This window comes from Sprattus sprattus, assembly GCF_963457725.1.
Source record: "Sprattus sprattus genome assembly, chromosome: 11".
Lineage (NCBI taxonomy): Eukaryota > Metazoa > Chordata > Actinopteri > Clupeiformes > Clupeidae > Sprattus > Sprattus sprattus.
The window spans coordinates 7,587,597-7,599,944 of record NC_137909.1 but is presented as its reverse complement, the minus strand read 5'-3'; the positions used below and the strand labels follow the sequence as shown (position 1 = coordinate 7,599,944).

Below are 12,348 nucleotides of genomic sequence, written 5' to 3'. Positions count from 1 at the left end.
GTAGCTTACCCACTTAGATTATTCTAGGTCATGCATCTGCTGTGAAACCGCTTGAGCTCCCCATAAATATCCTCCTTCTCTAAAAGCTAGGTGACCAGGCCTTTGTCCCACATCCCACATACTGAGATCATTTTCACTCGTGATGTGGTTTTTATTTGTCAGAAATAAGAACACATGGGTGCACATGAGATGCTCATGCCATTGCAGCATAATGCAGAAACCTGGATCATAGAAAAGCAACTCAGCAAAGCTTTTTTGGCTTCCATCCAATGGCTGAGAAGAGAGCTGTAAAGGCAGCCATCAAGAGGCTGTGATGGTTGTCAATCAAATGTATGCAGATGCGGGCCCGTGATCTCCTCTGCTATGTGAAATAAACCAAACTTGCACAAACTTTGCAGAAAAGGTAAACGCTAACAGGCGACATCATGGGCGAAAAGAAAAAGAAAGTGTTCTTTTAATAATGTGCGCTATAAACATCACTGTGCATCATCTTTCATATAGGCTAGTAAAAGCTGTAGCCTGTATCTTTTATGGCCCAACAGGTGTGCTGAGAAATCGACAACAGGACAAAGCACCCAAGGTGTCTGAGCAGAAAGAACAGACATCATATTAAGTTTTAGACTACCTCTCTGTGTCGGCACCATGCCCCACACTGTCCCACATTTGGTCTGTTTACAACTCGTCACCATACTTAGAGTCGGCTGGGTAAACAGAGGTGCTGTCTGACTGAAATGTTTTTATGTTGCAGAGTAAAAATAATGACCCGTAAGATTGTGGGAATGTGGGAATAGCAGCTGTGTGGAGCATGGGAGACATTCTTGTGGGTGCTTGAAACTGGGCCACATACTGTAGGCCTGTGCCAAGTCGGCAGCGGCCGATCTTTGACTGCTTCAAGCATGTCCCGCCAGATTAACAGGACATTCTGTTGCATCCATTTGAACTGCAGGTGAAAGCCGTAACTGGGCCTGATCAGTGTAATTTAAACCAAACTGTGCTGCCTAATGGTAAGATTGGATTAGAGTGTGTGAATATGTCTCTGTGCATCTTTGACCCTGTGTCTGTAACCTGGTTTCTATGGCAGCGCACAAGGCGATGGGAAGTGGTAGCACCAAATCAAACAAGCTACAACTGAAAAAATGCGACAGAGGTAACATTACACTGCACTCGAGCTTGAGAAATCTTCACAAATACATTCAGACATTGTGTCATGGTAAAGTTTTCTTTCCTGAATGATCAACTTGTTAATTTTTGTGTGAAAATGCAGTTGCTAATGATTAACTTCAATTTCCATCTCCCTCTTGCTAACAATGGAATGCTTTCTTTACAGGTCATCTTTCAGTTCCAGGTAAGCTTAAATTACCCCTAAAAAAGCATTTCAATACTTAATACATTATTGTAAGCCACACCAACCCTGTGCATGCATCACTGTACTTTAAGTATTTCACTGGTGCTAAACTGTTTCTTTACTTTGCACATTCTGTTATGAAGCCGGAACAGGTGAGTTTGGTCTGTGCATGAGGATAGTCTGAATTCAGATTTAGTACTAGTGTATAGCTGTGAGATATCATTAGACCTCCGTTCATAGAACTGGAAAGGTTCTAGTTGTATTTGCAGAATATAGAGACCCATGAATCCACCCATTTCAAAAAGTAAACATTGTCCAATCTGTACAGTTTGTTACAAAATCAGTTATCCACAAAAAAACAAACAAACACACAGACATACTCCCATATATGTGCGCGCCCACGCCCACGCACACGCACACGCACACGCACACGCACACGCACACGCACACGCACACACACACACACACACACACACACTGTACCCACACACACACACACACACTGTACCCACCCCCACTCTGAGACCCCGTCTCTCCCTCTCATCACCACAGCCATGCGGGCGGCTCTGCTGATCCAGCGCTGGTACCGGCAGTATGTGGCCCGGCTGGAGATGAGGCGACGCTGCACCTGGAACATTTTCCAGTCCATCGAATATGCGGGGGAGCAGGACCAGATAAAGGTGTGAGCACATGAGACAGATTTGGGTACAGAAGCGTGTCAAATGACACTTGGATATCTCATGCAAACAATATGCAATGTTTAAAAAAAAAAAAAAAGTTTCAAGGTGATCTGTATTTAATATCATTATCAGTTATTATCATTAACAATATGATTCATAACAAATTAAAAAATATATTTGATTCGGCCAATTTTGTCATACAATGCTAAAATTATTGTAAGTGAACTGAGGGAATACATGTGCAATATGTTCAAATGCTATTTATAATACAAGGAAATACATAGTACAAATATAGCTTGAATGCATTTGATACAGGTCTCCATTTTCAGAATACAACGTTAGCTCAATACATAATATGCAATATAAGGATTTCTAAATCTCACTGCAGTGCAGTTATTTTAAAGGAAGTTTTTGCCTTGCAGCTGTATAATTTCTTTGCCTACCTCATGGACCACTACACCCCTGCCAGCAGTGAGAGTAAGTCAATACTTACATGAGGCAGAAAAGAATCCTATAAATCTGTTCAACTCAAATATTTCCAACATTTGTTTATCAAACACTACACCAGACTTCATCAAATCTGCACATCTCTCCCCTACACTAGGAAACCTAATCTCCCATATCTTCAGGGAAAATGACTTGATGCGAGATATTGAGTGGGAGCGCTACTTTAACTATAAGAACATTGAGATTCCAGAAGATTACTGTGGACCTTACCTCACATTCCCCCTGACTTCTTCCACTGTCACGGAGCTGGTGGAAGCATTTAGAAACAAACAAGTGAGTCTGCATCTACCCATATGCTAGCAGCCCTTTGACACATGACACGGGATCGAAAACTGAAACTGTTCTTTTTTTTTCATTTATTGAAACACATACTTACATCTAACTAAGGTTAATGGAAATGAATAAAATGAATATATGATGAATAGGATGTAATAGATAGTATTAAAGAAAAAAAATAGGATTTAACAGATAGTATTGCTTATACTTGTTATATTTCACAATTCCAGAACATTCCATGTTTTGCTGGCCTCAAGCCCATTCCTTTGGCATGTGTCTTTCTCCCAGTAGCAGCTTCACTCACGCTATGTCCTCCAGCTCCTCGGGGAAACATGGAAACTGTTGCGCCTCCTGCCAAACATAAACCACGTGTCCACCTGCCACACTAAGGAAATAACCATCTGTGGTGAGCATTGTGTCCACACGCTCCATTATTTATTATTCATGTTTAACGTTTAAAGAGGCAGTCGTTACAAAACGATATTTATGATTCCTTTTTCGATCATGACAGGAGATCTGCATGGACATTTGGAGGATCTGCTCTTGGTATTTTATAAGGTATGTGAAGCTGATCTCTTCTACGATACAGACTACAGAAAAATATTAGGATTTGCGGCGAAGGCTCACTCACATCTCTCTCTCTCTCTCTCTCGCCCTTTTCAGAATGGTTTGCCATCCATGGAGACTCCTTACGTCTTCAATGGAGACTATGTGGATCGAGGGAAAAATTCAATTGAGATTCTCTTGATTCTATTTGCTTTCCTACTCCTGTATCCAAATGATGTCCATTTGAATAGAGGAAACCATGAGGACCATATCGTTAATCTCAGGTAACTATGTTCACAGATTACAATGCAGTGCAAACGTCAGAGCCATAATGTCTATGAAGGAACACTCATTTCAAAAATCATTTTTCTTATCTGCTAAACTTTTAATGAACTTTTAATGAACAGGTATGGCTTCACCAAAGAAGTTCTGGGGAAATACAGGGTAAGTGTCTCAAACCATCTGGACTTCTAAAACACCCAGTGCTTCTCTCATTCCAAAACAAACAGTAGCAGCAGGCCTACAGCTGACAACTTATCTGCACTGCTACCCCAGTGTGTATATACACAGCCTCTTAAATCACGGCTATTTAGAGTGGGGATTTGGGTCACTCCCCCACCCACGTTGGCTAAGGGGATTAGTTGGCCGTTTGCCTGGTACTGTGGGTCAGGTAGCCTTAAATAGCCTGGGTGCTGACCAAGCAAGGCCTGAGCTTCTCTTGGAAAGGCAGGCGGGCGAGATGATTGAGTCTGGGTTAAACGTTTCGGACGGTGTTACAGAGAGGGGGTGCTTATTGCTTCTACCACTATGCTATGAGGGGATTCATCTTTGCTGTGGCTAAATTTAGCACATCACCTTTGTGTGGCACACTACTCCTGTTAAGACCTTCTTTCACCTTGTTGTTTTCTGATGGCCCTGATCCCTATTGTTCCACCACAAATCACTGGTATGGAGTGTCTGTTTTACAGTGTTTGTGTTTTAAAAGCCTTGATTATTATCCATTAGACTTTTCATCAAACTCAGCCAATGCCATTTTTGTCAAGCTGTCCATCCAGTGAGTGGGCTCTAAAACCCCTCTGGTGTCCAAGCACAATCCTGCCTCTGTAAAAGGGGAACAAAGTGGCCTGGACCTAGCTGTACACTATTCCAGTCGATAAACAAAACACGCTAATTTCTTAAGAAGCACAAAAGGGAGAGGTGTATTTGACCACCAACCTCTTGACAGGATTGAGGACTGCATCTTTAAGGTTTGGCTATTTCAGACTGAAGTGGTGTTGGTCTTTGCTCTCTCAGCTCCATGGCAAGAAGATCCTCAAGCTGCTGCAGAAGATCTTCAGCTACCTGCCGCTGGCCACTGTGATCGATCAGAAAGTTCTCATTGTACACGGAGGGATCTCAGACACATTTGACCTCAAAATCATTGCCAAAATGGATAGGCACAGAGTAAGACGAGATGCCTCCTCAGACCATCTTCCAACGGCATAATACTTTAAATAACTGCAACCAGACACTAGATCCCCATTACAAAAACTTGTATGCCAATTTACCATAATGAGAAAAGAAATCATTTAATGGTATTTTTCAAATGTATACATATATATTTCAGTCTCTATATTAACTTAAAAGTTAATATGTAGTCATGTGGAATAGCCATCACCTGACACTTCATACCTCTTGATCAGTCATCCTCCAGCTCTTTCTGTTTTAGTTTGTGTCAACACTGAAGCCCCCTAAAAGCCGGCGAATTCGGCACAAAAGCAAGTTGTGCGACCAAGAACCTGACTCAGAGAAAGCAGGAGCTGAGGACAGTGGCTCCAGCGCCAGGTCCGCCCCTTTGGGGATCAGGAGGACGTGCAGTTTAATTTCCCTCACCCACAGCAGCTCCTCGGAAGGGGTCGACCGCTCCTTGCTCCAGCGACGCTCCCTCCAGTCCCACGACAGCGTAGAAGACGAGCTGCAGGAGAGGAGACACCAAGCCGGCCTCGGAGCTAGCCCGTCCCGCGGTGACGGCCAGCAGTCGCACTGCTCAGACAAGGACGCCGAGCTCACAGAAGCCGTGGAGGCCGACGCAGAGGAGTGGAAACAGGTGAATGAGAGCAAAGCTGAAGAAGCATGTGAAAGTTTATGGAATAAGGACCTATAAGAATGAATTGGAATAATGACAGAATATCTTTGTTTGCTGATTTTTAGTCTAGTTGCTCAATTAGTCGAGCCTCACTTTTCCAGATTGTAGAGATGACATGTTTGTAGTTCTCCACTCATAAAGCCATCCACATATCTATCTGTTCAGATTGTAGAGATGACATGTTTGTAGTTCTCCACTCATAAAGCCATCCACATATCTATCTGTTCAGATTGTAGAGATGACATGTTTGTAGTTCTCCACTCATAAAGCCATCCACATATCTATCTGTTCAGATTGTAGAGATGACATGTTTGTAGTTCTCCACTCATAAAGCCATCCACATAGCTATCTGTTCAGATTGTAGAGATGACATGTTTGTAGTTCTCCACTCATAAAGCCATCCACATATCTATCTGTTCAGATTGTAGAGATGACATGTTTGTAGTTCTCCACTCATAAAGCCATCCACATATCTATCTGTTCAGATTGTAGAGATGACATGTTTGTAGTTCTCCACTCATAAAGCCATCCACATATCTATCTGTTCAGATTGTAGACCTGCTATGGAGTGACCCCATGTCTACGAATGGCTGCATGCCCAATGAGGTGCGCGGCGGCGGGTGCTACTGGGGCCCCGACGTGACGGAGGAGGTGCTCAATAGACACAACCTGCAGCTGCTCATCCGCTCCCATGAATGCAAACAGGAGGGCTACGAGTTCTGCCACAACCGCAAAGTGAGTACTGCACTGATTCCTTCAGTCCTTCCACTGAGGATACACCTGGGTCAGAATGACTTCCATCACTGTGGCCAAGCAGCAGAGCATTGCAGTTTGGTGCTGCAACTCTACTAGCACAAGGCTGGTTGTGCACACACATGCCTTAGGACAGCTGAGATCATCAACAGAACACACAACTCAACAATTACATTGCATTACAATTCCATCCTTCAGTTAATACAACTGATTTTACATCTACAATTTCTCCATTTAATTTCTGTTGTTTGTATATAATTCTTTCTAAACATCGTCAGCGAGTAACAGTGAAACTATTATTGACTTCAGTAGAGCACATCTCATGTCTGGTTGTCTTCCAAGGTCCTGACCATATTCTCTGCCTCCAACTACTACGAGGAGGGGAGTAATAGAGGAGCCTACATCAGACTGGGTCCAGACCTGGTTCCCCATCTAATCCAATACCAGGCTACTCGTACTACAAGGGACCAAACACTAAGGCAAAGGTAAAAACCCAAAGACAGTTCAGTACCAGTGGGTACCAATATGCCCTTACTTATAATGGTTTGGTGTACTACATCATACAACTCTTAATACCATTTTCTTTCAAATGTCGTGAGACAAAAAGGCCTGGGAACTGCATTGAGGTGTAAAAGAACTTCCTGGTATTGTGCTTTTTGTGTGCAGTGTGGGGAGAACCGAGCGTTCTGCTCTGCGTGCATTAAGGGAGCAACTCTTTGCTCACAAGTCTGACCTTATCAGTGCCTTCCAGAAATATGACCCAGACAACACAGGTACTATAGCAGTATAGTCGTATACACCTTCCACATGTCCATGTCCTGGTCTTTTACACATTTTACAATGAAAAAGACAAGTCAACACTGTGAAGTCTTGATGACCTAGGCCTAGCGTGTTTTAAGATTGGTTAAGGGCACACAACTCCACCTGGTGGCAGAATGTAAATTTCCTAAAACTGTGTTTTTAATCCCCTCCGTTGCCGGACTGCGTCATTCAGGTTGGATCTCGCTGAAGGATTGGGCTGTTGCCATGGAGACAGTGCTGCAGCTGGCCTTGCCGTGGCGCGTGCTGCGCTCTCAACTGGTGAGCAGCACTCAGGACGGCATGCTGGACTTCCACAGCTGGTTCAAGGAGCTCGCAATCATGGAGCCCAACAAAGACGTAAGCACGCACACACACACACACACACACACGAGACGGCCCTCTGCCCTGTAAAATCTGACACAGAGAGGACCTGCCCTCAGTGACAACATGGTTTCTAACTCAATACAATTCCCTGTTCCAACATTCAGATAGGAAGACAGAAGTAAAAAGTAAAAAGAGTAAAAAAAAGAAGAGTAAAAGAGTAAAAATAAAGAGTAAAAATATGTACTTTCACTTCTGCTCATTCCGAACCTTGTTAAATCTATAAAATAAGAACTGATCAGATGCCTTTCTTTAAAATGTGCTTACTATTTGCTTGACGTTGTCTCCATTCAACAGCTGGCACACACAAACGTGCTGGAGACTCTGTACAAACATCACTCCAACCTGGAGACAATATTTCGGGTCATAGACACAGACAACTCAGGTGAGTCCCCAGACTGCCACACTGCCCTAACCCAACTAAAGCAGCTTTACTTTATGCTCTCCAGCTGTTATTTCACATAGCCAGTCACATAAAAACATCATCATTTGAATGAATGAATGAAACCGAATCTTGTCTGCCGTTTCTGCAGGATTTATCTCCTTTGAGGAGTTCCGTCAGACGTGGAAACTGCTCAGCTCTCACCTGAAGATGGAAATCAGTGACGAGGCCATCGTCGACCTCGCCCACAGTATCGACTTCAACCATGATGGAAGCATCGACATCAATGAGTTCATGGAGGCCTTCCGGCTAGTGGACAGCACCCATCACGACATGGGCAACAGCCTGATTGGAGCCCCGTCCTGAGCGTTAATATGTCTATGCTGTGGACAACCAGAGCAAGCCGTCCAGGAAGGAGCCCAATCAGAAGTCCTTGTTGGCTGAAAAACTAAGAAGGCAGTCACCACTAGGGCAGCAATCACAGCTGTCGTCAGCTCAAGTGCTCATAAGGAACATGAAACACATCAGTCTGTGACATACTATCATTTCAAGCTAGGCCAGGGGAATAATGAACCATATTCAGCTTGACTTTTTTTGCAGTATTTTTTGTACAACACATCTGAGCTTGTTTAAGAAATTAGGCGTGCCGGAAAAAAAAAAAATCACCCAATGTTAAGTGACAACACACTGCCTCTCACGAAATCAGCAAAATAATAATATAAAGAGGAAAAGTTATAAATATTATAACATGCACATCTTTATTTAAACAATATGAGCTCATTTTCCTGCCAATTATAGCATATAAAATACACGATCAAATGCAATAAAACATGTATTTACAAAACAATCATGGCAAAACTATAAAGTTTCTTCTCCAACGTATTGCTTCAGGATAAGCCTTTTGATGTGATCTTTTATTTATATATAACTCCTCTTGTATATTTTTGTGAACACAGAGGTTTATTTGGGGTATACTCCCAGTGTGTGCAAAAAAGCGCACACACACTGGGAGTATACCCCAAATAAACCTCTGTGTTCACAAAAATATGCAAGAGGAGTTATATTCTGAGTCGGAGAAGTTTGGAATGTAGTAAGGAGTACATCCATTTGAGAATAAATGCAAACCTGACCAGTCTCAATTAGCTAAACCATGGGTGCCATTCTCACAAAGATGTTTCAACAAGGCACTTGACCTGCGTGGATATTTTTCACATTATCAAAGTTTTATTCAGGTGGATGGTGAAGTCTGAAGATGGAGTTTCCAGGCTGTGTCTGTGTGTACGTGAAGGTCAGCTCAGCTTGCCCCCTCGTATGTGAACGCTGTCATGGAGACCGTGCTCGATGAGTTTGATGTCTTCCATGTCATCTTTGACGACACCAATCAGGTGGCTTAGACCATCCTGTTGTTGTTTCAGGTGCTGTCGAAAAAGAGGTTTTATGGGTTTAGTCCACATAAAACTCACAGATTTAGTCATGAGTATTAACAGAGATTTTGTGGACCCCCTCGAAAACGAGATCTCAAGGTTTTTTTTCAAATAAAGATAATTTCCAATAATAAATAGTCTCCCATGACCAGCACAGTTACACATAGAGCAGATAGACACAGACACTTCCACCACAGCACTAGTTGACGCACAACCAGTGTCCTGATGGGAGACCAGCCAGTAAGAGGCTGGGATTGGTCCCTCCCCTCCCCCACCAGATATACCTGTCGGATCTCTCTAAGCAGGTCGGTGTCCACGCTGTACCGCTCCTCTGAGCGCACAGCCCCAAAGTGGTTCTGCATGCGGATCTGGGACATCAGTTCATTCAGTCTGCCCTGGAAAGACAACACAAACGCGCACAATGAACACAGACACACTGGCATTGAGCCATAGTTTGGCTCTTATCAGCTGATCAGTAGGGCTGAACGATTAATTGCATTTGCAAGTAAATCGCGATATGGTGAAGCGCGATTTTCTAACCGCAATGTCCGCGATTACAACGTGGTCAAAAAAAAATGGTAAATTTTGCACACAGTGTTTGAAGTAGCATAACGGATCAATTGCTAATCGCTAACGAGATGCTAGTGGCTCAAACTAGTGAAATCTCTTTAACTAGTGAAATCTCTTTTACTTTGACACTATGACAAACTAGTTAGTCAACAACTGTCCTAACAGTCAAACATCAAGCAAGGGCAACTCAAGTCAAAACAAGACGGCATATAAGCTACTTACTAGTTCGGCAGACAGTAAAAACCGGGCGGCTTCAGGCAAACCTACATAATGCAGTCATTTGCCTACGGACCCTGGTATGGCAATGGCACGGAGGCGATTCTCATATCAAAAGTCATTGTAGCAACCAATTTTTTTAAAGCTGTTATTTTAAGGTAAAACTGCTTATCCTAACCCTAACCCTGAAGTACAATTACTGCATAATGCCACTCTTAAAAGTGCATGCCTTGTGTTTATACAATGACTTTGTTTAAATTACTTAAATGCACAGTGGCAAAGCCCCCCCCATACATCCCCATTCACGCCCCTACTCAGCCAAACATAACACTGATTGGCATAGACCTGTCTGAGGTCTGTGGGTTCAGTTGGTTAGGGTGTGGTGCTCAGGGTCATAGAAAGGGGTGGGGCGAGGTGAGTGGTTCTTTAAGGTTCACCTTAAACTGTGTAGGGGCGTTGAGTTCCGACTGGATGGTGTCCAGTTGCACCCGGAGGTGCTCCTCATCCACCTGGATGGCATAGCCACTCTTCCTCTGGATCTCCTGCTTAATCAGCACCTGATAGACAGAACATGAAAGTGTTTTCCAACTATCCTCAAGGTGAAAGATTACAGAGCCAAAAAGCAATTATTCATTAGAATTCTTAGTTACCGGTTTAGCTTTAGGAGTATTCAGATAAACCCATGTTTGCATATTCTATCCCTGAGATAAGATCCCCAAAGGTCCAACCCAGGGTGGGTAGGTAGCTGGGCTGTAGATCTTACCTGTAACACCCTGTGGGACAAATCCATCAGCTTCCTCTTATACTGAGCGATCTTGGCCACAGTGGTTGCCTGATTCTTCTGCAGCTCGCTGATGTCATTGGAAATTATCTGGCAAATAATGCAATTATAAGTTCATTTAAGGTCCTTTCTAAAGCTTGTGACATTAAAAAAATGTCTAGCTGCCTAAATGGCTTTAGGCTAAAATGAGTCCAAGTTAAGAAGGTAAGTGTGCAGTGGATGACAGGCATGGTGGACTACACTCACATCAGTTCTGGTCTGGTGCTGTTTGGTCATCTGGTCCTGGATTTTCAGCCGGCGGAGCAACTCTTTAAAGCCCACCATTGGCACAGGAATCAACCTGCAAAATCACCATAGAGCATCCGTGTTATTCAGTCCTGACAGTCTTAACAGAGAGCATCCGTGTTATTCAGTCCTGACAGTATTAACAGAGAGCATCCGTGTTATTCAGTCCTGACAGTCTTAACAGAGCATGCGTGTTCTTCAGTCCTGACAGTCTTAACAGAGCATGCGTGTTCTTCAGTCCTGACAGTATTAACAGAGCATTTGGTTATTCAGTCCTGACAGTATTAACAGAGAGCATCTGTGTCAGCATATGCATAGGGGAGTGGAGAATTAATCAGAAAAAAACCAACATAGTGGGAATAGGACTTACTAAGGTACAATAGGTGATGCCTTCATCAAAAGGATATGCAGTCGCACAAACACAAATCTAAACTCACAAAATTGTCACTGCAGGGTACTGTTCGGCGACGCTCGCTAAGCGGTTTAGCGAGCTAAATTCCAGGCAAAAATAAGACAACATCCCTTTAGCGAGTTCGCTGAAGCAACTTTTAATTAATAACCATGGTAACCAATCGCTTAGCACTAACCTGCTCCAGGGCAGGCTAACCAAAGTTTAGCTGGCTAAACTTGCCACACCCACGCCAAAAGGAGGGATCCCATTGACAAGGAGTCATAAAGTTTGATTAGCGTAGGAAAAGTTCTTTGCGATCGCCAAGAAGATCCATTTTTCCATCATGATGAGTTCTTGTATGAGCGCTACCGAACCACCCGACAAGGAATAATTAATTTAGAAGACCTTCTCGAGTCATTTATTGCATACACCACCGTAGATCATTGCATGTCTTCACTTTTTGTAATGTCGGCGATGCACTCATAATTATATGACATTGGTAAAGTTGATAAACCCGAAATACTTTCATTCACAGCCTGAGACGTGATTTTTAGTTTGCACATGAAAAGCCTACTAACGTTTTCTTTGATCCCAGGAAATTTGAGCACATAACCCATCTCCATTACGGAGATATTGGCGAAAGTTGTTTAAGATCTTGTCCCACAATCACGATGTTATTAACCATACGTCATCAACAAATGCAACTTACATCATTGCAAACGTATAGTTTTGCAAACGTGTCTAGTTTTTGTGCAGTAGCCTAGTTAATAAAGCCTACCTCAGTCTACTTCACAGCATATATTTATTGTAGAAAAGGTGGATGCATGATAAGAAGAGAGAAATGCACACAATATATTTTCATGCTTCAATTTATTGAATTTCTTA

General features: G+C 43.0%; 2 protein-coding genes across 2 annotated transcripts in view; one reads left to right on the top strand and one right to left on the bottom strand.

Moving 5' to 3' along the window:
• The first annotated feature begins 1,866 nt into the window (after positions 1 to 1,866).
• ppef2b (protein phosphatase with EF-hand domain 2b) lies at positions 1,867 to 8,734 on the top strand. The gene is made up of 15 exons (XM_080848148.1): positions 1,867 to 2,025; positions 2,448 to 2,502; positions 2,630 to 2,805; positions 3,100 to 3,214; positions 3,320 to 3,366; positions 3,472 to 3,638; positions 3,762 to 3,798; positions 4,648 to 4,797; positions 5,063 to 5,440; positions 6,029 to 6,214; positions 6,575 to 6,717; positions 6,899 to 7,005; positions 7,227 to 7,390; positions 7,712 to 7,799; positions 7,948 to 8,734. Exons 1-15 carry the CDS (start codon positions 1,900 to 1,902, stop codon positions 8,160 to 8,162), a joined length of 2,154 nt encoding a protein of 717 aa, XP_080704274.1. The 5' UTR covers positions 1,867 to 1,899; the 3' UTR covers positions 8,163 to 8,734.
• An 88-nt stretch (positions 8,735 to 8,822) lies between these two features.
• nup54 (nucleoporin 54) overlaps positions 8,823 to 12,348 on the bottom strand; it is a gene marked incomplete at its 5' end in the record, with an annotated part of 16,215 nt that continues 12,689 nt past the window's right edge. Inside the window, 5 exons of the mRNA XM_080846982.1 lie at positions 8,823 to 9,214; positions 9,505 to 9,615; positions 10,444 to 10,563; positions 10,770 to 10,877; positions 11,034 to 11,127. Coding sequence (XP_080703108.1) covers positions 9,086 to 9,214; positions 9,505 to 9,615; positions 10,444 to 10,563; positions 10,770 to 10,877; positions 11,034 to 11,127 — 562 coding nt within the window. The 3' untranslated portion in view covers positions 8,823 to 9,085. The remainder of the gene's footprint in view (positions 9,215 to 9,504; positions 9,616 to 10,443; positions 10,564 to 10,769; positions 10,878 to 11,033; positions 11,128 to 12,348) is intronic.